At 52.6% G+C, this 25028-nt stretch overlaps 10 protein-coding genes and 1 non-coding gene across 11 annotated transcripts; 7 read left to right on the top strand and 4 right to left on the bottom strand.

The window, feature by feature from the left end:
- Nucleotides 1–452: 452 nt before the first annotated feature.
- On the top strand, nt 453–2348 carry GUT2 (glycerol-3-phosphate dehydrogenase; the record flags this gene model as incomplete). Its single annotated transcript, NM_211197.2, has 1 exon — nt 453–2348. One exon carries the CDS (start codon nt 453–455, stop codon nt 2346–2348), a length of 1896 nt encoding a protein of 631 aa, NP_985842.2.
- Nucleotides 2349–2793: 445 nt separating this feature from the next.
- On the bottom strand, nt 2794–6303 carry UBP7 (ubiquitin-specific protease UBP7; the record flags this gene model as incomplete). The annotated part of the gene is made up of 1 exon (NM_211198.2): nt 2794–6303. The coding sequence occupies one exon, from the start codon at nt 6301–6303 to the stop codon at nt 2794–2796; it is 3510 nt and encodes a 1169-aa protein (NP_985843.2).
- A 421-nt stretch (nt 6304–6724) lies between these two features.
- BAS1 (Bas1p) lies at nt 6725–8956 on the top strand (the record flags this gene model as incomplete). Its single annotated transcript, NM_211199.1, has 1 exon — nt 6725–8956. One exon carries the CDS (start codon nt 6725–6727, stop codon nt 8954–8956), a length of 2232 nt encoding a protein of 743 aa, NP_985844.1.
- Nucleotides 8957–9004: 48 nt separating this feature from the next.
- Nucleotides 9005–9278, bottom strand: ATG44 (mitofissin; the record flags this gene model as incomplete). The annotated part of the gene is made up of 2 exons (NM_211200.1): nt 9005–9217; nt 9270–9278. The coding sequence occupies 2 exons, from the start codon at nt 9276–9278 to the stop codon at nt 9005–9007; spliced, it is 222 nt and encodes a 73-aa protein (NP_985845.1).
- Nucleotides 9279–9421: 143 nt separating this feature from the next.
- Nucleotides 9422–9979, top strand: COA1 (Coa1p; the record flags this gene model as incomplete). The annotated part of the gene is made up of 1 exon (NM_211201.1): nt 9422–9979. The coding sequence occupies one exon, from the start codon at nt 9422–9424 to the stop codon at nt 9977–9979; it is 558 nt and encodes a 185-aa protein (NP_985846.1).
- Nucleotides 9980–10149: 170 nt separating this feature from the next.
- Nucleotides 10150–11073, bottom strand: AIM20 (Aim20p; the record flags this gene model as incomplete). The annotated part of the gene is made up of 1 exon (NM_211202.1): nt 10150–11073. One exon carries the CDS (start codon nt 11071–11073, stop codon nt 10150–10152), a length of 924 nt encoding a protein of 307 aa, NP_985847.1.
- Nucleotides 11074–11483: 410 nt separating this feature from the next.
- On the bottom strand, nt 11484–16451 carry BNR1 (formin BNR1; the record flags this gene model as incomplete). The annotated part of the gene is made up of 1 exon (NM_211203.1): nt 11484–16451. One exon carries the CDS (start codon nt 16449–16451, stop codon nt 11484–11486), a length of 4968 nt encoding a protein of 1655 aa, NP_985848.1.
- A 414-nt stretch (nt 16452–16865) lies between these two features.
- On the top strand, nt 16866–18077 carry POT1 (acetyl-CoA C-acyltransferase; the record flags this gene model as incomplete). Its single annotated transcript, NM_211204.1, has 1 exon — nt 16866–18077. One exon carries the CDS (start codon nt 16866–16868, stop codon nt 18075–18077), a length of 1212 nt encoding a protein of 403 aa, NP_985849.1.
- A 749-nt stretch (nt 18078–18826) lies between these two features.
- AGOS_AgSNR45 lies at nt 18827–19000 on the top strand. Its single transcript, NR_149390.1, has one exon. It is a non-coding gene; the product is annotated as an AgSNR45 (small nuclear RNA).
- A 311-nt stretch (nt 19001–19311) lies between these two features.
- ASN2 (asparagine synthase (glutamine-hydrolyzing) 2) lies at nt 19312–21027 on the top strand (the record flags this gene model as incomplete). The annotated part of the gene is made up of 1 exon (NM_211205.1): nt 19312–21027. One exon carries the CDS (start codon nt 19312–19314, stop codon nt 21025–21027), a length of 1716 nt encoding a protein of 571 aa, NP_985850.1.
- Nucleotides 21028–21920: 893 nt separating this feature from the next.
- On the top strand, nt 21921–24968 carry VSB1 (Vsb1p; the record flags this gene model as incomplete). Its single annotated transcript, NM_211206.2, has 1 exon — nt 21921–24968. The coding sequence occupies one exon, from the start codon at nt 21921–21923 to the stop codon at nt 24966–24968; it is 3048 nt and encodes a 1015-aa protein (NP_985851.2).
- Nucleotides 24969–25028: the final 60 nt, after the last annotated feature.

The raw sequence follows: 25028 nt of genomic DNA on the forward strand, positions 1-25028 counted from the left end.
AATCTTCCTGTGCCTGAATTGTGCCTGCAGCTCCCTGCAGTTTCCCGCATGGCCCCCGCATCTTTTCTCTCCCTCGAGCACTGGGACTCCGCTCCCGGTTTCCCGGGAAGGGGGCCGTGCTTGTCGGACGGATGGAGCAGTAAGCCACGATGTGGCCTATCACGTCTCACGGTTCGCGATCTAACACGAGATTCACTAATTCCGGTGAGCGCACAGTTGGCGGTTTTACTACAGGGCCAGCCGTATGAAAAATTCGCTGTAGAAGCTGTATATAAGCTATACGTTTGTATAGTAATTTTGTGTCGTTGGGGCTGTCGCAGTCGTCTTGTTTCGACCAATCAGAGAGAGCTGGCTAACGGATTCAGGTAAGAGGAAATCGTTTTTAAGCGTTAGGATCCAGACCGGGAACAGGAAGTCCGAGGAGCAAACTCAGGTAAGACAGTATAACTAAGATGTTCAGGCATACATCCAGAAGGCTGCTTCCATGGGCGTGCGGTGCGGTGGCTGCGGCTGCTGCGGTCGGCGCGGTAAGCCGCCCAAGCTTGGTGAACGAGGTTCCGACAGAACTGAAGTTGGAGCGGCGCGCGCCAGCCCCTCCCTCGCGGAGCGAGCTTCTAGAGAAGCTTCAGAAGACGAACCAGTTTGACGTGTTGGTGATTGGCGGCGGTGCGTCGGGCGCGGGCTCTGCGCTTGATGCGTCGACGCGTGGGCTAAACGTCGCGCTGTTGGAAATGAACGATTTTGCCTCAGGGACATCGTCGAAGTCGACGAAGATGGCCCACGGAGGTGTGCGGTATTTGGAGAAGGCTGTGTGGGAGCTTTCGAAGGCGCAGTTGGACTTGGTCATTGAGGCTTTGAACGAACGTGCGCACCTATTGTACACGGCTCCGCATTTGTGCAAGGTGTTGCCGATCATGATTCCGGTGTACAAATGGTGGCAGGTGCCTTACTTCTACGTGGGCACGAAGATGTATGACTTCTTCGCAGGCTCCCAAAATCTCAAATCCTCATACTTGTTGTCTGCTTCTGCAGCTGGTGAAGTTGCGCCAATGTTGGATGCTTCCAAGTTGAAGGCAGGGCTTGTGTACCACGATGGATCCTTTAACGACTCCCGGATGAATGCTACGATTGCAGTGACTGCAATTGAGAATGGCGCCACTGTGTTGAACTATATGGAGGTTAAGCGTTTGATTAAGAACCCAGAAGACGGCAAGGTCGAAGGCGCTGTCGCCATGGACCGTGAGACCGGCAAAGAATATGCAGTTCGCGCTAAGGTTGTTGTGAATGCCACTGGTCCTTTCTCTGACCGTCTCTTGCAGATGGACAACCACCCAGAAGGCCTACCAGATGACAAGATACTAGATGCCATTAACAAAGACAGTACTATCGCCACTGAGGTTGCGGTTGCCAACCCTAAGATGGTGGTTCCATCTTCTGGTGTTCACATCATTTTGCCTTCGTACTACTGTCCAAAGAACATGGGTTTGCTAGACGCTGAGACATCCGATGGAAGAGTGATGTTCTTCTTGCCATGGCAGGGTAAAGTTTTGGCTGGTACCACTGATATTCCAATGAAGCAGGTGCCTGCTAACCCAACTGCGACTGAGGCTGACATCCAGGACATTTTGAAGGAATTGCAACACTATATTAAGTTCCCTGTCAAGAGAGAAGATGTGCAATCGGCTTGGGCTGGTATCAGACCATTGGTTAAAGACCCACGCAAGAACTTGAGCGACACCCAAGGTTTGGTTAGATCCCATCTAGTTTTCACTTCTAAGAATGGCATGGTCACTATTTCTGGTGGTAAGTGGACCACCTACAGAGAAATGGCTGAGGAAACTGTCAATGAGGTGGTGAAGGTTGGCAAGTTTGTCAATGCCAAGCCTTGCATCACCAGAAAACTAAAGTTATCCGGTGCTGAGCACTGGGATGCTAACCTTCCGGCCTTGTTATCGCAACAATACAACATTCCACCTTTGCTTGCTGAACACTTGTCTCAGAACTACGGTACTAAGGCTGCTCAGGTTTGTGAATTATTTGAGGACGACAGGGCCAATATGCTTCCAGTGTCTCTAGCAGCCGACAAGCCAACTTCTATTGACTATAACGCTTTCCGTTATCCATACACGATTGGTGAGTTGAAATTTACGATGACTCATGAATATGCAAGAACTCCATTGGACTTCTTGATGAGAAGAACCAGATATGCCTTCCTAGATGCCAAGCAAGCTCTAAAGGCGGTCGACGGTACTGTGAAGGTAATGGGAGACGCGCTTGGTTGGGATTCCGCAAAGCGTGTGGCGGAGACGAAGTATGCCATCGAGTACATCAAGACTTTTGGTGTCTGAACTACTATTGAAGTTCTTTTTTTAAGATAACGACAATTTGTAATAGATCTTATTATGCACGAAGAAGGACTCAATGAGTATTGCCATGAATATTATATAATCTATTCCGCCTACGTGTTCGTATAACTTAAAATTGGATCACCATAAATAAAGCGTGTTCCATACCTAATGCTAATTTTTTGTGGGCTTTATTCGTATATTATTTCTAAATTATTATAAGATAGACTCGACAACGTGGTAAGAGCATTCTAATACCTGGACGCTTCGAGACATTGCGTTCCTTGAATATAAAACCACGGGTATAAACAGTGGTTACGCTGAAGTTACTGTATATAGGATGCTATAGAGACCAATGGCCAGCGACCAAAAAAGCTTCTATCTATATCTGAGCACTTGAAATATCATGCCACATTGGTTCTCAGAATTGAAACTTAATGTATATACTCTATGAAATACGTTCATAAAACAGCAAGTATACATCGCTGCTTGAGACTGATGTTATACCACGATCGTAATTGCCATGATTGGGATCTAGCTTTACAATCTCGTCATCAAAATAGTACCATTTTTGCTTACCTTCCCTAATCTCATGTTGCAAATCTTTGTTCACTAAAGAAGTGTAATGACCACTTATTAGCGTCCCAAAATGATTTATAGTACTGTAAAGTCTATACTTGGCGACCTCATTATTCTTCAATACAATGTTAAGAATCAACGGATATGTGACCACTGTATTGTTCTTCTTGGTCAAGTCATAAACAAAACGCGATAGATGGATTATAAGGATTCGAGGCAAAGTGATAAAATTTAATGATTTAATAGTTGCGAGTTTCTTATTATATCTCTTCTCATGTGTTTTACCTGAGGATTTGGGACCAGATATAAACGGTGAGCTTGATCTAGAGCGTGACTTCGAGCCAATTTTGAATAATCGAGGCAGATGGTCCCGATTGCTGTTAGCGGAGTTTGCATTTTCCGATCCCATGAAGAATTTATTTTTCCTCTTGCTCTTCTCAGAATTCATCTGACGGTCACCCGAAGAATTGACACCGCATTTTGGGCAATCCCAGGCATTCTGACCAGTAAGTACTTCATCGCATGTAAAAAAATTAATGCAATCTTCTAAGCGTAACTTTTTGGCCTTTCCAAACGCTTTCGAGCCGGGGTTGGGTAGCGCCAAGGACAAAACATAGAAGGTCGAATAGCTGTAAGAAGAAAAATCACATCTCTGGCAAGATAATTGGTGCTCTATCTGGCCCTGAAAGATAGAATCTATGGGCGACAGGCCATTTTTCTCAAAATTCTGGTCAAACCAAGTTGTGTATTCCTTATCGTTCACTTTCAAGACGGAACTCTCATGTAGGAGCAATTGCGGATAATCGTTAACCACAGCAGCTAAGTAGGATAGTTCGTCGCGTAACCTATCAAGAAGAAATAGCAGAAATTCTTGGGTATCCTGCTGTCCATGGGGAATCCGCAAATCCGGTTTCAAATAACTGCACATCTTTAAAAATCCACTGGGAACAACAGAGCAGCCACCATTCATATACATTTTCTTGAACAGCATGTAAAATGAGCGAGACATATTATCCATGTTGGATGACTTCAGATAGCGAGAGTACTTGTTGGAAAGGAAAAGATTTCTAAACTCGGTAGTGGAGAACAAACATTGAAGCATACTATTGATATAACATGTATTGGACATATTCCGTAAGCCAGTAATCGATAATGCAATGTATTCATTCGGATTTTTTTCTATTGTTGGTACACTAAAGTGGGCCTCGGATGAACCAGCTGAGAGCCAACCCCTGCTCCTTTCTGTGTGTTTTGGGTCCTCATACTCTATTGGATACGGTGATTCCCGACTATCCGGCAAATAGCGATACTTTTCAGGTTGGTTGTACTGAGTGTGATCGATCTGACCAGTGATGCGAGATAACTCATTGCGTAGTTCTGCTTTCCCTGGTTTTACAATATTAGCAGATGTGTGTAACAATGACAATGATGGCTGTTGCAAGGGTATGAAGGGTACTGGTCGTGGGCTCGAAATATATGGTGCCACTGGAGGTGGGGCAGTAGGTAAAGGAGGAACCGGTGGCCTTGCAGTGGGTACTGGCGGGGTAGCCCTAAAGGGGTTATGGTCGGAAACAGAGGTATCGCGACCTAAAAAGTTAGCCCGCCACATGAAATCACTAATTTTAGCGTGTATGGACTTCGTGTTAGTCTTCAGATATAATCTCCATTGGTCATACCCGCCTTGCAAACACTTCGTCAAAAGCCGCGGCTTGCCCATATACACCAATTCAAAAAAGGTGAGCTCGAACTTGAAATCCATATTCATAGAAGTATGGTTATCAGTGTAGCAGACCAAGTAACTAAACTGCCCCCGAGTCGTGAAAAGAGGATTGTCAAGACGACGCTCGAACTCGTTTACCGATGTTATTGGAGCACTTCGTTCAGTATCCCACAGTAAAAGTGGATCTATATTGATTAAATGTCTGGCAACAATATGATTGAGCTCATATCTCTTGGGAGGCCTTAGATCAATGAATAGGACACGATCTTGTATGTCCGACTCCAAGATTATCATTAGGTCCGAGCATTTGATGGATGACGTCTCGTACAGGCGAGTGAGAGGGTTACACGACTCTAAGCCAGCAGCGTTGCCGTTGGCAAATGGGTTGTAAGGTTCAACACGCGAATTGTGGGGACGGTCAAGCTCCTGTTGTTCGAAGCTAACAGCTGATTCTTGGTTGTATTTATTCTGACCAGCATTCGGCAAGTCATTTGGAAGCACGCTCCATCTGGACTGCTGGCCCGTAGTCTGCAAATAGGACCAGCTGTGTACTGAAGCAGTCGCTGAGCCGAGTTCTGGAGTCCTGCTCCCGCTGCGGCTTCTGCTTCTACCTCTAATTGGGCTTCTGCTTGCACTCCTACTGGGGCTTCTGCTAGGGCTCCGGCTACCGCCCGTACTACGGATACTGTAGCTAGGGCTTCGACTACCACTTCTGCTCCAACTGCGGCTTCTTGTTCTTCCGCGTTCCTTAGCATCTGCCATATCAGAGGTCGGACCACCAATACGAGTTTGACTCCGACTCCTATTGCGCACTCTGCTCCGACTTCTGCCCCTGCTTCGGCTCCGGTTAGGGCTGCGTCCATTGCGCTGTTTAGCGCCGTCATTGCGTCGCCCACTCCTGTCACTTCGGCGGCTATTCCTTCTGCCCTCCCGTTTCGAGGTGTTCCTGCCACCATTCTTGGTAGAGTTGCCATCCAGGGCATTTTCGACGAAGTCGCCGCCACGGGAAGATGGGCGGCTCAGGGACACAGATGGAGACCGGGAAACTGATACCACCGTCCGCAATAAATCGTTCTCCTCAAGTTTGGGAGCGCTCCAGAGAGTGTCTGCTTGAACCGCCACCTCCGGTATTGCGCCTCCAATTGCATGGTGGCCTCCCCGTCGCTTGCCATCAACCGTGAGATGCTGCAGCGAGTCGCTTGAGCGGGCGACGCCCTTCTCAGGCACCGAGTACGCACGCTTGCGGTACAGTTTTGTATCTCCACGCTCTCCGTCTTCTGGCGTTTGTCTCAGTAGCACTGCATCCACCTTCTCTGTGACCATCTGCACCACGTTTGTCATGTTGGGTTCCCGCTCATAGTGCTTCCGCAGGTCTGTATACAGCGAATATGACAGGTTTCTGGTGTGGAATTCAATTGACTGCGGGATTATCAGATACAGGTAAAACGCTCCGATCACATACGCCATCAGCCCCTCGCGCGTCTGGCCCTCGCGGACCAGGTCTTGGTATGATTCGAAAAGGTTTGCCGCCCGTTCCAACAGATCCACCAGCTTCTCGAAACGTAGCCGCGGATATAGTTCCTGTACCTGCTGCTCGTATGCCTCCTGCACAAAGGTCCGCAGCTCCGAGGAGTACTCGGGTATGTAGGGAACGCTCATCTTTCACTACTGGGCTGTGTTCGGCTTGCGCTCCGCTTGCAACTTGACCTTTCTGTGCTGGATAACGGGTATGTTTGGACACTTGAATCCACTAATCCTTTCTGGCTCCGTGAAATTATGAATCTAACTCGAATTGGACCCCCATTTCAGTCCCGATTCTGGCTATTGAGGCGAAGCTCGATCAACAGATTCATAATCCTCGAGCACCCAAATCGAACCTTCCGCCTCCGTTCCGTACATCTGTACATTTCGGAAACATTGCTTTTTGTGTTGATGATGTTCCCGTTTTTCGGCATGAATCAGGTCTATCTTGAGGCCAATAGCTTAACTCGATGAGCTACCTAGCTGAAGAGACGTAGGGTCCTCAAGGTGTGCGCACGCAGATTACAGTGCTGGAAGAGATATTCGGTAACTGGTGGTGATGGCCGCATCTGTTCCGAAGAGCAATGCTGCGGAGGACATCAAGAGCAAGAAAATGAAATGCCGGCGTCAGAAAATCAATCCCCTGGACGTTACGGAATCGCTCGGTTATCAGACACACCGGCGTGGGATCCGCAAACCATGGTCGAAGGAGGACGACGACGTGCTGCGTAACGCTGTGCACCAGAGCCTGCTGGAACTGGGGTACCCTGAAGGCATAGAGTCTATCCGGACCATCCGAGAATCACAGGAGGTCTGCAAGCAAATCCCATGGGAAAAGGTGGTGCTGTATTTCGACACAAAGGTGCGCAAGCCGAAGGATGTGCGCAAGCGGTGGACAAGTAGTCTGGACCCCAACTTGAAGAAAGGCCGGTGGACTCCTGAAGAGGACCGGCTCTTGTTGGAGTCGTACCAGCGACATGGCCCGCAGTGGCTGAAGGTGTCGCAGGAGCTAGCTGGTCGGACTGAGGACCAGTGCGCGAAGCGCTATATAGAGGTGCTGGACCCGAGTACGAAAGATCGGCTGCGGGAGTGGACGATGGAGGAGGACCTTGCACTCATCAGCAAGGTGAAAATGTACGGAACGAAATGGCGCCAGATTTCCTCAGAGATGGAGTCGCGGCCGAGTCTTACCTGCCGTAACAGGTGGCGGAAGATCATCACGATGGTCATCCGCGGAAAGGCCTCAGAGACTATTATCCAGGCCGTTGAAAGCGGGAGTGAAATGCTATCGAAGAAGGGTGCTCTACAGGATACCCTGCGAACACACTCGGAAGAGCAGGCCTTGGACGATGAGGATGGGGAAAGTGGTACTACAAATTCATTGGAGCATGAAGGCCCACAGCCGGGCACGGGTGCCGGTGCCCACAGGGCGACAGGCGAGCATCCGGAACAAAACGGCATTCCCGGCGGCCGCCCGGACGGAGTCGTTGAGACGGGCGTGCCCACGCTCCTGGCTGTCAATGGGCGGCCGAAAGAGCCACATTCAGCCATGGATATGGAAGGCTCTCCTGGCTACACGTCGGAATCGACGCTCTTTTCGCACCAGACAGTACGAATCCAGTCCGCGATGTCTCCCCAGGGCTGCGGTCTTGGGCCAAACGTGGACAATAGGGCAAAACGCGATGCGCCGACCCCCGCTATCCAGGTAGGTGGGAGTGTCAACTATATGGAGGGTGAGACAAATATGGGCTTCGGCTTGCCTTCCGCTCACACGCCCGTCCAGGGGCCTGCTGCAACGCCGCACATGCAAAACGAACGCATGATGCGGAGCGAAGCAATCAATTCGTCCCTTGCGACACCAGAGGAACCCCCTGTCGTCAATCGCACAGTTCCGCATCTGGGGCAGTGCTCTCAGCAGGCTCACCCCGGGATTTCCGGGCTGCCCGACCGGCCCGCACACGTGTTACAGCATGCCCAGCCCCGCATCCCAGACTCAACCTTCACAGAATGGAAGTACAGTCTCAAGGGCCCGGACGGGGTTGCGCTCGGTGGCGACATACTGGAGATGAGCATGGTCGAGAAACTGGTGAACTATTCCAAACAAAACGGCATCTCGATCTCGATTCACCAACATGTGCATCACCATTATGTCAACACAGTGATGCCGCAAACACATCTCCCAGACGACAAACGCTTCGACGCGCAGTTTGGCAGCGGCTTCGGCCTTACCAGCCGGCAGCCGGACGCCTTTGAGCTGGACGTGGACCTAGGCGCGCGCACGTCCCACTACGACGGACTCATGTTGGACTCGCTGCCCCAGCCCCCCCTGGGAAATCTCTATATGCAGAACTACAACATGTCGCCGCAACCCCCGTTCTCACGCCCTCCAACTACCAGCTCTGCCGGTTCTGGCAAGGCAGATCTCTCCGAGCTTAGCCCGCAACGCAAGGCCCATTTTACAGCGCTCCCGCCGCACGTCCGCCTGCAGCTCGGCTCCAGCGACGCCAGCAGGGACTCGTCCCAGCGCCCCCGAAAGCAGCGCAGAAAGCGCCTGCGCGACCCCGCCCACTCTTCTGCCTCCTCTGCCACCAACACGCCCCACTCCGCCATTGCCTCGCCCTCCTCACGTGACCACGCGCCCTCTGCCGCGCCTGAGGAAGAGGACGACTTCTGGGAGAGCCTGCGCAAGCTCGCCTCAAACCCGCCCCGTACCTCCGCCCGCGCCGCCCCGCGCCGAGATTCTTGGACTGCGGGCGAACCGTACCGTGGACTTCCCTATAACCCCAGCTAGTCTGCTCTAGTATGTGCATATCTACGTACTTGCATATGTAGCCGCGGCCTATTTCCGCTGGAATGAGCTCGATGACCCGCAGTACGCAACCGCGTAGTCAAACGCCGATTCCCCGACGTTCAACAGCTTCTCCGTATAGTCCTTGATGAAGTTGTCCTGGACATTGTCCAGCTTGACCGTCAGTCCTGTGTTGCGCCGGATTCCAGCCAGACACGTAGACACAAGAACCAGGTCGATAGAAATATGCACCGCCTTGCCTAACTGCTGCAGTGTTAGTATACATTCTAGCTCACCCGCCAGTACAAGCACATACCAATGTCATCGCGCCGAGATATTTGTTGCCCTTTGAGGCGGGAGAGGTGTAGTGAGAGGCGATCGCCTCATTTGTAGGAGCATTACGGCCAAAAAATTTGTCCTCCACGGACCACTTGAAGCCCAAAGCGCACCGTGGTTGATAAATTAGTGATGTTCAAGACGGGGATCTCGGTATTCAGGAGCAGGGTGCTAGCCAGAGGCATTGCGCAGTGTAGGGTGGGTGCGCGCGCGGCATCGACAGCTGCGGAGACGGTACTCAAGGACGGTGCCAAGCCCATGCGGATCGATCGGGAGCTGCCAGACCCGTACAAGGATCGGTTCAAGCAGCGGGCGACCTTCGCGGTGTTTGCCACGGCGACGACAGCGGCGCTGCTGCTGATTTTCAACTACGAGAAGGTGCAGTCGCCGGTGGTGACGAACACTATGTATCAGATGCGGCGGCTGGGCGTGGTGCGCGAGCTGCTGGGCGATAACCTGGAGTTCGGCGGGCTGCTGGGGTGGGTGCACGGCGAGTTGAACCAGGTTGCGGGGCGCGTGAATGTGCGGTTCACGCTCAAGGGCAGCAAGGGCGTGCCTGGCGAGGTGCGTCTGGTGGCCGATCGCGAGAACCGGCAGCAACAGTTTCTGATCCGCGAGTGGACGGTGACCATCGACGGCAAGACGGTGGACCTGCTCGCAGATGGCGCGGTTCGGACGCTGGAGACGTGAACGGCCGAAGCGCGCCCCCCAATGCCTCTTGTATATATACTCCGAATATAAAAATACATATGTGTTATATGGCCGCAGCTAGTCTAGATGTACGCCAGGCCATTCTCGGCACAGTGCCGCTGCTTTGTGGGCTCGTATTAGCAAGAAGTATGATGGCTGTGTGGCCGGTGTTAATTTGACATTCTTTCGGCCTTTGGCCGTAGAGAATCGATAAACTCGCGCTTGTTTTCTGAGTAATTGGTAAATTCGTTTTCATACTGGTCCTCCTCAGTGATCTCCTCGTTGTTGGTCACATCGTAATTGTTCTTTAACATGTAAACGTCTTGTTTGACTTCGGGCAAGTCACGTCCTGTACGTGGCAGCACAGAGCCTTCGTATGCATAGAAAGACTCGTCCCCCATGCAGTTAAGCGTCGTGCTGGAAGGCACGCGCGAGCTGAAGGAAGAGACGGAGCCATTGTAGACTGCTAGGTTCGCTGTGTTGGCGGCAGACGGGCGCCGCTTGGGGTAGGACCCGAAGTCCTGATTCTTCAGCGACTTCATCAGGCTTTCGCTGCTGTGGCGGCTACCCCTCTCAAAGGCCGCGTCCCGCGGATTCGCGAATGGGCTACTGTTGTCTACCTGAAGCACCGGCACCATCTGCTCGAACACGCTCAACTGCGCATTCTGCGCGTGCTGCGTGTCGTAGGACGCAGCAGAGCTATTGGTCGTCATCTCATCGGCCCGGCTCTGCTGCCGCGACAGCGACCGGTTCAGGCGCCGTCGATACGCTGGCATGTAGGTGCGTGCCGCACGCCCTGCGGGCGCGGGCGTCGGGCTAGGGTCCTTCTCGCTCTCAGAGCCCTCCGACGACCCAGAACCCTCGGCGCACGCCGTGGGCGGCGTGCCGTCCGGCCCTAGCGTTCCGCTCGACGCCCGCATCTCGCGGAACGTCACCACCTCGTCGTCGTACCCTCTGTTTTTCTCGTCGTCCTGCTCCTCTCGCTTGAAGCGCCGCTGAGTCTTGCACCAGAAAACCAGCGCAATCAAGACTGCGATGGAGACAGGCAAAACCACTGCCAAAGCCACTGCCACAGTCGTCGTGTCCACTGCCATGGCCGCGCCGTTCGTTTTGCGCTCTGCCCCGCTGGTCTTGAAGTCCTAAGCCTCGAATCACCAATCCCCCTTCCGCAGACTGGCTACTGTGGGAGCTTAGCACTTTATACTGCGTTTGACAGCGAGGTACGTAGGCTACAAGCTGTTAGGCTGCTCGTACTATGGAGAGATATATGCATACATAGGTCCCTCCATAAATCCCCGTGAAAAATGGGTTCATCTAGTCACATGACAGGCTCTGCATACTGCCGCTTCCGGAGAATGGCTGGCACAGAGTCTAGAACATCTAATAGCCAACTCGCTACTGTGGCGGGGCAAAGCTACAGGTGTAAAGTACAGACGCATTGATTCAATGCAAAAGCCCGAGCGCCGAAGGCGAAGGGATGCGAAAAGTATATAGATGCAAGTTGCTAGATCTTCTTGATATCGAACAACATCTCCTGTGTTCTGGACATCAACTCGTCCTCTTCCTTGCGCTTCAGACGGCCGGGTAGGCGCGTGACTTCGGTCTTGCGGTCGCGCGTGTTGCGGGCGTCCTGGTTCAGATCGCGCAAGCGGCGCATGAGGGTGTCGACGGCGTCCTTGTCGGCGCTATCGCCGGCGGAGGAGGGCACGGAGGACAGACCGGACGAGCGGCGGCGGTCCTGCAGGGCGGCGGTCTGCTCCAGAAGCCGGCGGCGCTTCTCGTAGGTGCGGTCCAGCTCCTCGCGCTCGGTGTTCTCCTTAGCGGCCTTGCGGAACAGGAGGATGAAGTCGATGAACTTCTGGAAGAAGGTGTTTTTGCTGTTGGGGTTGGCAGGGTTCTCGCCCCAGTAGAGCATCAACTTCTCGAAGTCGCTGATGGTTAGGGAGCACTGGTCGCGTAAGAGGCGGGCCTTTTTCTTGGCCTGGGCGAGCTTCGTGTCGGTGCGCTGTAAGAAGCGGTCCTTCGGGTGGAACTTGGAGGGGTCCGATAGCTTGCCGGAGGCAAGCGAGCGGTCCAAGTTCGCGATGCGGTCGCAGAACTCATGTGCCTCCTGCTGCACGTGCTGGACGATGATATTCGCGACGCCGGTGATGCTGTTGATGCCCTCCACGAAGTCGTGTACGGAGGGGTAACGTGTCCGGACAATGCGTTCGAGCACGTGGATAAAAGACAAGTTGTTGTCTTTGATGGTCTTGGTGAATGCAAGCTTGTTGAGCGAGCTCAACTGGATACCCTGCACAGGTTTCTGGTTCATATAGTTGCCGATTTCCACGATGATGAAGAAGAGCTCCTTCAATTTGTTGGAACTCTGAATTGCCTTGGTCGCGTCGTCAATCCGCTGCAATTTATAAAGTATATCGAAATAGTCGCGCTCAAACGTGGAGATCACCAGAAGATAGTTGGACCGCGCAGCCCAGTAGGAACGCAAGTTGTAGAAGAGCTCGAGATATATGCGGTCCGCGCGTTCCAACTCCGCGGGATCTTTTTCTGGTCTTTCTCCAGTAAGATAGTTCGTCTCGTAGGGCCCAAACAGACGCTGGATGCTTTGGGGTACGTTGTTTGCCTCCTCCTTGCAGAAAAACTCAAGAACGCCTTGGTTCTTCATTACTTCGCTATCGCAAGAGAGCACCTTGTCCACTAGCTCCTCCACAGTGTAAAGGGAGAACACATGGAGGTTGATGCCAAACTCTTGGGCCAATTCCCGCGACAAAAGTGAGATCCGCGAACTTTTGGCCTTCAGAAGTGACGCTGTCGCATTCGCGAGGTTCGTTGAGGCAGGTTTGATCTCGAATAACTCTTCGATCTCTTTGAAGATCCCAAGGCTCTCTAGTTCGCTGCTCTTAGAGACCCGTTGCTGCTCATCGCACCACACGGTCTCTTTGATATTCTCGATCTTGTCCCAGTGGATCTGTTTGAGCTTGATCCGTGTCGAAGGTGGTGATGGCTGCTGTGTCAGCATTGTGGGTGCCAGTCCTTGGCCCGCGGCAGACGCAAAGTTCGGAAGTGGCGGAGGAGGCGGACAGGCGTGGCCATCGAATAGTGGTGGAGGAGGAGGGGGAGGGGGAATTGGCAGAATGGCATTCTTCAGCAACACATCCGGAATTGGTGGTGCGGGTGGTGCGCCAGCGTTCCTCAGTAGTACCTCCGGCATCGGCGGCGGAGGAGGAGGCACAATTACGTTCTTCAGCAATACGTCAGGGACAGGCGGCGCCGGTGGTGGCGCTGGCACTACCGCATTTTTCAGCTCAGACTGCGGCGCTGGTGCCGGTACTGCTTGTGGTTGAAGGCATGATGCTGCCACGTGCTTTGTGAGTACATCTGGCAGTGGTGGTGGTGGCGGTGCCAGTTCTGTTTGTAGTTGAAAAGATGTCCCCGTGACATGCTTTGTGAGGACACCCGGGAGTGGTGGTGGCGGCGGCAGTATCGAGCCAGGAGATGTCGTAATCAAGGCATTTTTTCCGAACTCCGTGTCTCGCGTAGACGGAGAAATTGCCGTCTCCAGTACCTGTGTCAGTTCAGATACCGACAGCGGCTCCGATATAACTTCCGCATACGGATGTGCTGGCGGGCCTGCCAGGCCCTCGCATGTTTGTTGAGCTGAACCTGCAGCGGGTGTAGGAACGCGCGATAGGGATGCTGGTACCCCCGACGCTGCTACAGCCTGCGAGCCCATAGGCACTTGCGTAGCTGCGCTCGCCGTTTGAATAACTGCCGCAGGAGCTGCAGGACATTGGTTCTCTAATGTTTGACCTTGATTGCTCTCCGTACATGCTTCACCGAGCCCAGATGCTACGGCACCGCTATCGTCGTGCGTCGGCTCCCGCGCCATTTGAAGCTGTGGCTGAGAGATTACAGTCTTATCAGTACTCGTGGCAGGGCAATTCAGGCACTTGGGCATCGGTACAGATTGTGGTGCCTGCCGCCCCGGAAGCGGCGCGGCGCCGGTGGACTGGTCAAGAGGCACAGGCGCCTGCGCCGTCGCTCCCCCTACAATATCTGAACCAGCCATCTCCTGATTTATCTCTGCGGCTGCAACTTCGGGGACTGATTCTAGCTTGGGAGTTCCCTCGCCCCAAGAGGCATGTGAAAGCCGCGAAGCCCCGCCAACCCGGATAGGAGTAGTTTCACCGGGAACAGCAGAGGATTCGATACCAGGAACCGTAGCCTCGTGCACGGCCGAAGCCATTGCCGTCTGGGCAGGAGCGAGCGTCCCTACGCTAGCAGCCTCGGTAACCGAGGGCGCTGCAGCAGCGCCCTTGGCACCCAATTGGCCCGAATATGGTGATGGAGGCAACGGAGGTGGCGGTGGTATCAAAGGTCTGGTAGTCGCTATGTCCTTTCCGAGCTTTTGGGGTTTTGTGGTCTTGCTTTTGTTGGACGCTAAGGTTGGGCGCGGCGAAGTCACATGCAGTGGGCGCGATTCCAGGTCCGCCAAGTTAATGGGAGACACCGCGCCGCTCAGCATAGTGCTGTGGGTCCTCCTATGTGATTGCGACCCAAACGTATGGTCCGCCCTTGGGTTGTCATTTTCTGACGTTGTTATTCCCTCCGGGCCACTAAAACTGCGCCTACTCTGATTCTCTGTCAGTAACGCAGAGTAAGACACACGCTTGCTTCGTGTGAGCGATGGTGTGCGACTTACATTACTATGCGGCAAGCCGTTACCATTTTTAAGCTGTGCAAATAGAAACACCGAGCTGTTCGACAGCCGACGTTCACTGTCGCGGTTCGCGATCTCGCGTTCGTACTTCTCGCGTTCGTTTTTTAGTTGCGTCTCGAGAGCTTCCAGCTTATCTTCCAACTCTGCGATGTAATCGAGCTTCTGTGACAGCGTCTGTTTGGTCGCGCTCAGCTCGCGCGAGATAATGCTCTTCGTGACAAACTTCTGGTGTTCCAACTTGGTTACAGCCTTCTTTAAATCTTCAATCTGTGCATGTGCGGCCTCCAACTCCTGGACAGCGCGTTGGTTCACCTGCGTGGACTGGAGGTCATCCATGAGCTTGTTTAGCGCTGCCCGCAGCACGCTCTCTGTGCCCAACTCCTCCCGGTCATAAGAGTGTGCAATAAGGTACTTGAATATTGAGTGGAAAAGCTGCAATAGCTTTGCAGCCTCTGCAGAAGTCCGGGAGGTGATGATCTGCCGAATAGAGTCTAGTACTAATGCCATCGACGATTCGAGTGATGTACCTTGCGTCAAAGAAACAATCGTTTTAATCTGCGCAGCAAACGATACGTAACGCGATGGAGGCGTCTCCGGCACGAACTTGGCGTTAATTTCTGTCTCTCGTGTCTGGTATTTCGATATCTCATCAAGCAAGATCTCTGAGTCAAATTTCTCCCCCGAACTGACTATCCTATGAAAAATTCTGTGAATACCAGCATCCCTGAGTAGTCGTATCGTCTTCCCTTTCGCCTGGTACGACGGCATGCCCTGTATGAGCGCGTTAATAAGAAACATCGTGGACACACAATAGTCAATCATGAACTGCTGTGGCGACTGGGCCCGAAACGGCGAACGGCGCCATTGGGCCTCGTCTGTGATGGTTGTTTCGACTGCTGCAAGCCAGCGACTGTAGTGCTGCTCGAGCTCCTGCGACACCCTGGTGCTATCGACGTAGGATAGAAGGAGCAAAATGTCCGTAGTGAGAAGGCGAGTCCTTGCCTGCGACTCAAAAGCAGCCACGTACCGGCATAGCACTCGGACGGCCTCCGGGCTCTCCAGCACGGCGAGACGGCCCTGCTCCTGGGTGATGAGCGTCTTGAAGCACCGGAGGTAGACGTACTCCATCTCCGTCGGCATCGCGGCCGAATGGCGGAGAAGCTGGGCTATGCCGTCCTGAGCGACGAAGATCAGGCAGAGACTGTTCTGCCTGAGAAGCTGTTCCAACTGGTAGAGAAGGTTGGCCGCGCAAATCGGCGCATTGAGCTTCGTATTCACAAGCGCCACGAGCTGGATCGCGGCGTCTTCGTCCTCCGCCGCAAGGTGCTCCAAAGCTGGTCCCATGGCGGCCTGGTTGTGATGAGTACACACCAACTCCCATTTTTTCATGTACGATATATCTGGCATGTACTTGCGGCCCTGGCGCACGCGCCCGCCGCGCATCCGCTCAAAGTAGAAGTCCACTACGTGCGCGCCCGGCATTCGCTCCTGGTCAAAAGCAGACACCGGAGCCGCAGCGGCTCCGCGTCCAGCCCCGCCTACAGGTGCGCCTGCGCCACACAGGTACGGCAGGCTGTGCGGCGCGCGCGCCCACCGCTCCGCGCCTGCCCACCGCGCGCCCCTGCTTGCGCCGCCCGCTTCCCAGCCCCTTTCTGCGCCGCTTCCCGCAGACCACGGCCGCATCATATAGTTGTGCGCTAGCACTAATTTTACAGAAGACATCTGCCGTGCTCTCGTTGCTCGTGTCTTCATTGCGCACTCGCGGGGGAGGGGCCCAGGCACAAATCTACTGCTCCCGCCTTTTCTCTGCCGCCAGCTTTTGAGTTTGAAATGCAATTATCCTTTTGGGTCGTTACCGTCGCTCGATCAGGTCTGCTTCGTGTCCGGCATTTTGCGGGGAACACAAAAATCCGTCCGGAGCCGCACGTGTCCGGTTGCAGTCACGTGGGGCGACCTTCCGGACAGGGGGATACCGGGTATTATGCCTGCTCCTGGGTGTCGGACATAAGGTTGGGGTCCCCCGCAGATGACATGGACTCGCGGTGATTGTAACGGTAATGAAACAATCTCCACGGCACGAGGGCATATTTGTAAGGTATATAAGGCAAGGCGCGGGTGGGAGTACAGCGGTGCGCGACAGTTAGCAGGAGATACCAAGCCGAAACTATGTCGAGCAGATTGAACAACATCAAGGACCACGTCACAGGCCAGTCGCAGGCCACCGTCAAGGGCACAAGCCCTGACGACGTGGTGATCGTGGCAGCATACCGTACTGCCATCGCCAAGGCATTCAAGGGGGGGTTCCACGAGATGCCCAGCGACCAGCTGCTCTACGAGTTCTTGGTCAAGTTCTTCGAGAAGGTGGATGTGGACAAGAAGCTGATCCAGGAGGTCACATGCGGTAACGTGTTGAACCTGGGCGCGGGCGCTAACGAGCACCGCGCTGCCTGCCTGGCCGCGGGCGTGCCCTTCAACGTGCCATTCATGGCGATTAATAGACAGTGTTCCTCGGGGTTGACTGCGGTAAACGACATTGCCAACAAGATCAAGGTCGGGCAGATCAATGTCGGGCTTGCGCTTGGCGTGGAGTCCATGTCGGTCAACTACCCACGCATGAACTTCGACCACACCTCGCCAGACCTACAGGAGAACAAGGAGGCGCGCAAGTGCTACATTCCTATGGGAATCACGAACGAGAACGTTGCGAAGGCCTTCAAGATCCCCCGCGCTGTCCAGGACGAGTTTGCTGCGGATTCTTACAAGAAGGCTGAGGCGGCGGTCAAGGGCGGTCTGTTCCAGGAGGAGATTTTGCCAATCACCAATCCAGATGGGAAGGTGATCAACACCGACGAGGGCCCAAGAAAGGGCGTGACCGCCGAGAGCCTCGGCAAGTTGCGTCCTGCCTTCATCCCAGAGAAGGGTGTCACCACTGCTGGTAACGCATCCCAGGTTTCGGACGGTGCCGCGGGTGTTCTGCTAGCCAGAAGATCTGTTGCCGAGAAATTGGGTCTGCCTATCCTAGGCAAATATGTCGCATTCCAGGCTGTCGGTGTGCCTCCAGAGATCATGGGTGTTGGTCCTGCCTACGCAATTCCTGCCGTGTTGGAGCAGACCGGCTTGCAGGTCGGCGACGTCGACATCTTCGAGATCAATGAGGCTTTTGCAGGCCAGGCCTTGTACTGTGTTGAGAAGTTGGGTATCGACAAGACGAAGCTAAACCCACGCGGTGGTGCCATTGCCCTTGGCCACCCACTTGGTTGCACTGGTGCGCGCCAGATTGCTACTATTATGCGGGAACTACAGCCTGGTCAGATTGGTCTAACCAGTATGTGTATCGGTAGTGGTATGGGTGCCGCTGCCATTTTTGTTAAGGAATGAACTGTGAGCAGCGCGCCTCGCGGCGTCCACCGTTGCCCTTGGACTCGTAAACTGTTCGGCTTATTTTACATAGTTGCTTGCTGGCTCGAGTTAGATTTAGTTAGTGTGTGACGTTGTTTTCCACCGCACAAAGCAACTTTAAACCCTAAACAATAATGTTTATATGACGGCGCTGTCCAGTGACAGGAAATCGAGGTGGCCGGCACCTAGACACATCGCCACTGATATGTAAATACGTTAATTAGATTTCCCACTATGGGCCTCGCACGTTGCACGTCTTGTTCAGAACAGTCCATCCGCATCCGGACATCGTATCCAGCTACAACCCCATTATGGTGATAGTGTCACATTTTATCAGCCTGGTACAGGACCACCGTATCGGAAGCAGTGCGCTCATCAGCCGCTGAGCTTCAATTCTTATCTGATCCATATCTTCCTGCAACGACACCGTAGTGTATATTCCGGTCCAACCGGCTGGCTCCTTTATCACTATTGGCCGGAGATGGCTGCCCACGAGGCAAGTAAGCAACTGGCCGGTCCAAGTAGTACAAAGCGCCCGATCCAGGCCACAGGGTCACTGGAGAGCGACAGCCGCGGCGCCTACGTCGAGCCCGCCGTGGATCCTCACCCGGCGTCAGCGCGCAGCCCTACTGGCGCTCGTAGTCAGACAGAGACCCATACACCACAAGAAAGCAAGCTACTTAAAAATCTCTCTTGAGAGTTTTCTCTCTTCTTCTTTCCAGAACCCCATGACCTTCCAAGTTTTATAAAGAAGTGGATGATATGATTTGCGTAGCAACTCGAACAATTCCTCGCCTGTGATCAGGCTGAGGTTTTAATGGAGAAAGTGGTGCCCGCGCAGCAAATAATCTTGTTACATTCTTTGAATGCCTGGGACACTTGCTATAAAATTCTGATTCTTTTAACTGGAAGGTTTCTGTTGTAGTATATAGCGCAGCTTGCGGCGGCGGCGGAAGTTTCATCCCGCGGTGAAGCTCGGTGCAGCGGAGGTATACAATCGCAGCGATAGCCTATGCCAGGGACGTGCGCGTCGTCTGAGACGTCGATAAGGACATCATAAAAAGAAACGGAATGGGACCGTTGGCCAGCAAAGGTTAGTCATTCGTCGCGCCATGGCCTTGCTCTCAGCCATATAAGAAGAACGGCATGCAGAGTTCGTCGAGCTCCACTGCCTCTTCGTCGGAAACGCACAGTTTGACATCCAAACCAAGCAATGTGTGGCATTTTTGCGTGTTATAGAAAAGATGACATCGAGTCATTTAAGCCCACCGCACTACGGCTATCTAAGCGGGTGAGGCATCGCGGCCCGGACTGGTCGGGCAACGTAATTAAGAATGACACGATCTTGGTCCATGAACGTCTAGCCATTGTCGGACTTGACTCGGGTGCTCAGCCCATCAATTCGCCAGATGGAAACTATGTTCTATGCGTCAACGGCGAGATCTACAACCACATCCACCTACGCGAGGAGTGCTCCGATTACGAATTCACTTCCCTCTCCGATTGTGAGCCTATTATCCCACTGTATCTCAAGTATGACGTGGAGACGCCGCAGCATTTGGACGGGATGTTTGCGTGGTGTCTGTACGATGTGCAGCGCGACCGTATCGTAGCTGCTCGTGACCCAATCGGGGTGACAACTCTTTACATGGGTAAGTCTTCATCCTCGCCTCGGACACGGTATTTTGCCTCTGAACTGAAGTGTCTTGTAGACGAGTGTGACGAGATCACGGCCTTCCCGCCCGGTCACGTGTATGACTCTGACACTGACAAGCTGACTCGTTATTTCAAGCCCGATTGGATAGATGAGACGCGTATTCCATCCCAGCCAGTAGACTATAAGGCCGTGCGTACTACATTGGAGAAGGCAGTGCGCAAGCGGTTGATGGCGGAGGTGCCTTACGGTGTTCTGTTGTCGGGCGGGCTTGACTCATCGTTGATTGCGTCGATCGCCGCGCGTGAGACTGAAAGAGCTAACCGCGAGGCGGGTGATGTGTATGCAGATGGGAAACACCTAGCGGGGATGGACGACCGCGGGCTTCTACACACGGGTGGCTGGTCGCGCCTGCACTCGTTTGCGATTGGGTTGCCAAATGCTCCAGACCTACAGGCTGCTCGGAAGGTTGCCAAGTTCATCGGTTCGATCCACCACGAGCACACTTTCACACTGCAAGAAGGGCTGGATGCCCTAGACGATGTGATCCACCATTTGGAGACATACGACGTGACTACTATCCGTGCGTCGACACCGATGTTCTTGCTATCTCGGAAAATCAAGGCACAGGGCGTCAAGATGGTGCTGTCGGGCGAGGGCTCTGACGAAATATTTGGTGGTTACCTGTACTTTGCGCAGGCGCCATCGCCAGCGGAGTTCCACACCGAGACTGTCAAGCGTGTGAACAACTTGCACCTGGCGGACTGTTTGCGCGCCAATAAGTCCACTATGGCATGGGGGCTAGAAGCACGTGTGCCATTCCTAGACCGCGAATTCCTCCAGCTCTGCATGAACATCGATCCCGCGGAGAAGATGATCGCTCCGCAAAAGGGCCGCATTGAGAAGTACATCCTACGTAAGGCTTTTGACACTTCCGACGAGCCTGGAGTTGACCCATATTTGCCCGAGGAGATACTATGGCGCCAGAAGGAGCAGTTCTCGGATGGCGTCGGCTACTCATGGATCGACGGCCTCAAGGACGCCGCCGAGCGCGCCATATCAGACGAGCAGTTTGCGAACCCGAACCCCGCGTGGGGTGACGATATTCCAACAACGAAGGAGGCATTCTGGTACAGGCTCAAGTTTGATGCTCTGTTCCCACAGCCGACAGCCGCCGCAACCGTGATGAGATGGGTGCCAAAGGCCGACTGGGGCTGCGCCGAGGATCCATCTGGCAGATATGCGAAGATCCACGACCAGCATATTTCCTCATAAACTCGGAATTTGCAAGCTATCCAGAGGCTGCCTCTGCATTGTGTAATATACCTCGTATCTATCCTATAAACTGCGCTTATGCGCCCGCCCATCGCGTAATTCATCAGTCATGCCATTGCCTATTGGTCCGGCTTCGAGAGCAAACGTGTTTGCTCAGCACGTATCAGAGAAGCGAAGTGAGCAATAAGGTATCTTTAACCGCCGGTGTGCGGCAACTGGCATGCGATTCACGGTGCGCGCCACGGCTTCCGATCACGTGAGAATTTGACTGCCGAGCCGGTAGAGCCCCACTATCGCTAGGACTGTTCGACCGTTTTCGCAGCAGATCCTGTCGCGTTATTACGGTGGTATCCCGTTTCTTGAACGGATTCATCATAGAAAGCGTACCAACGGTGCAAGAGAGTGTCTTGCGTATCGCCTTCAAAGCGGACAATCTAGGAGAGCGTTGCTTGGACATAAAGAGCAGCATTACACGGCCTAATGGCTGCTTGAATGACCAACAGACAACAACACGAATATATATATATATATATATTATTCGAGCCGTGTGTAGCGCAGCCCCTGCGCAACTTTGTGCTAGCCTAAGTGAGCAAGTAATATATTAAGTGTTCCATCTCCGTGCGCGATCGACATTTCTGTTATGTGCCCGATGGAAGATTCGAGGACATAAACTTCCCGAGCCGTGAGCCTCGAAAACCGAAACGGCCAAACGGTTACCCTGGACAGATATTATCACGTGACAATAATAATCAAGCTATGACTTACCGCAATATAGTCCCTGGTAAAGAGAGTCATCAGGCAGCAACTACTTAGGATAAGTGAGAGGTGCTGCATTGGGCGTATCGTTAGTTCAGGGGTACATATTGTGTTAACTTTGGCCGGGAGCTATTGGGATGACGAAGAATAGGCGTTTCAGCGCGTGGTCACATAGGCCATCGATATCTGAAGCATTGAACATTCAGCTGAATATTCCTGACAGCCCATCAGGGGGTGCGAATGCAGGGGGGGCGGTGAGCGAACGCATACCGACACTCATGAGGCCGGAAGCATACCTGGGGCGGTCGTATGTTGGGAGTTTTTCAAACTCTGGATCACTAATGAGCAGAGAAGCGGGGGCAGCAGGACCCGATTCACCGCCGCTGCCACGCTTCCGCGACCAGGCTTCAAGCTACGTGCACAATGGATCCCATCTGCATCGCCAAACCGCGGCACTGTGTGATGACTCACGGGCATACGATGGCGGACCCGAGGAGGAGGAGGCACTTGTGTTCGAGGGTAACATGATTCTTCAAGAGGGAGCTCCCCCCCGCTTTGGCGTGGGGCCATACAACCTCTGCAAGGTGGATAGTAATATCAGCGAGGTACTGCTGAACGTTGATGAGGCGGTGGACGACAGCGATAGCGATCAGGAAGCAGGAACTAGGCTCTTTTTGAGTCCCATTACTACTGACTACATACACAGTTATGGAGCAATTAACGAGGAGCAAAGTGCATCCGAAACTGCATCAAGAGCGGAGACAGGTCCCTCCCCCTTACGGTTCTGGGGCACGCGCACAGTTCGTTATATCCCCGCTGTTATCCTGGGATTATTGCTCAATATTTTGGATGCTCTCTCATATGGCATGATCATATTCCCGATCGCTGAACCAATATTTTCACACCTTGGCCCGCATGGTCTTTCGATGTTCTACGTATCCACGATTATTTCGCAGCTAGTGTACTCTGGTGGCTTCTCCTCCTTCGGGTACGGTACTGGTTCGGAGATGATCGAGGTGACGCCGTTTTTCCATACTATGGCTTTATCCATCAAGAATTCTCTTTCAGCAGAAAAGAGCGACGACATAATTACTACCACCATAGTATGCTATGCGTTATCCACGATCATCACCGGCGCAGTGTTCCTGACCCTTGGCAAACTGCGGTTGGGCAAGCTTGTGAGCTTCTTCCCTCTCCATATTCTTATTGGTTGCATCGGTGGGGTTGCTTACTTCTTGATCATCACTGGCATAGAGGTATCAACGCGGGTTACAAAGTTTGAATACTCGTTGGCATTCCTTCGCAATCTCTTTATGGATCCCGATATCCTGGCCAAATGGTTGATCCCTGCATTACTGGCCGTATCCATCATATTACTACAGAGGAGGATTCACAACTCAATGCTTCTACCTCTCTTTTACTTAAGCGCGTTTGCTCTTTTTCATTTCATCGTGGCGCTCATTCCGAGTCTCTCGCTGGATACCTTAAGGGACAAAGGGTGGATTTTCCCGTTGACAGAATCTGGTGGTAGATGGTATGACTATCTCGAACTATACAACCCTCAGCGGATACATTGGAAGCTTGTGTTAGGTGAAATCCCCACGATGCTAGCTCTCACGTTTTTCGGTATCCTCCATGTTCCCATCAATGTGCCTGCACTGGCTATCTCGTGTGGGATAGATAAAATTGACGTTGATAAGGAATTAATAGCTCATGGTTATTCTAACATCTTCAGTGGCTGTGCAGGTTCGATCCAAAACTACTTGGTTTACACTAATAGCGTTCTATTTATTCGCGCAGGTGCAGATTCCCGCTATGCAGGCTTTTTGCTTGCCATAGCTACATTTATGACCATGACAGCGGGCCCGTGGATTATATCAATAATTCCAGTTTGCATAGTGAGTTCACTCATATTCCTTTTGGGTTACGAGCTTCTCAAGGAGGTCTTATATGACTCCTATAACAGGTTGAGCAATTTTGAGTATATTACTGTGGTCATCATCATCCTCACGATGGGCATCTTTGATTTTGTGCTAGGAATTATAGTAGGCGTTCTAGTTGCATGTTTTTCATTTCTGGTTGAAAGCACCAGAGCTAAGACAATTAGCTCAGAATTTGATGGGAAAGTGGCTAAATCTGCTGTCCACAGAGATTATCTACAGTCAAACTTCTTAGAGAAAGTTGCAGAGCAAATATATGTTCTCAAACTTCAGAATAACCTTTTCTTCGGTACGATAATTTCCATCGAGGAAAAGATCGGGAATTTATTGGAACCGAACGGTTCTGAGTACAAAAAGATCATTAAGTATCTGATCTTAGACTTTAAGCATATCAATATTGATAATATTGACTATTCTGCGGCTGAAGGTTTTAATAGAATCAAGCGTGTCATGGAGATAAAGCGGATAAAACTGATTGTTTCTTCTATAAGCGAATGTGACAAGATCTACACGATATTTAGTAAGATAGGCTTGCTACAGGATGTAGAGCTATTCCAAGACCTTAACAGTGCACTCGAGTGGTGCGAAAATGAGCTTCTATGCGAATACAGGAGCCTCCTCTCGCGTGCGCATCGCGTTAAGGTTAGACGACGGAGTAAGGACATTGTGCCCAAGGCCCAAATACCCCTCGAAAATACACCAAGGAACGCACAGATTATGACAGCGGCTCAGGCTGTCTACTCCGGCGAACAACAGCTCAATAAAACCCTCTCCAAGTACAAAGCAAGCCATCCTGCACTAGCACTTCTTCTTGTTGCGCTCAAAACGTACAGGTCAGGTCACGCCTACAAGGAAACGAAAGAGATACGTCTCTGGAAGCACCTTTGTCCTTACTTTGTCCGGAAGAGCTTTTCACCGCAAACTTCCATCTCAGATGAAGGCGATATGTTCTTCGTGGTGGAAAGCGGTTTACTGAAAATAACATATATGCTACCGCAGGGCTCCCTACAGGAAGCCATTGCCAGCAAGACGTGTTATGGCAATATCTCGGGTCCCGGATCTCTGTCGTACTCCTCTGTCGTTCGCACAGAGACTGAATGTGTGCTCTGGATGATCGATGCTCCTGGCCTACAGAAGCTTCAGGAGGAGAACCTGCCGCTCTACACAGAGTTGTTGGTGGTGTACATCTCCGTCATCCAGCACCGCTTTAAAGAGCTATTGGGTCACTCCTTGATCAACGGTTGAATTTATTGTTTCTTCGTTGTATGGAAACTCTTTGGGAGCGTTAATACGTATTTTTACCGT

The sequence above is a fragment of the Eremothecium gossypii genome, chromosome VI (assembly GCF_000091025.4).
Source record: "Eremothecium gossypii ATCC 10895 chromosome VI, complete sequence".
Lineage (NCBI taxonomy): Eukaryota > Fungi > Ascomycota > Saccharomycetes > Saccharomycetales > Saccharomycetaceae > Eremothecium > Eremothecium gossypii.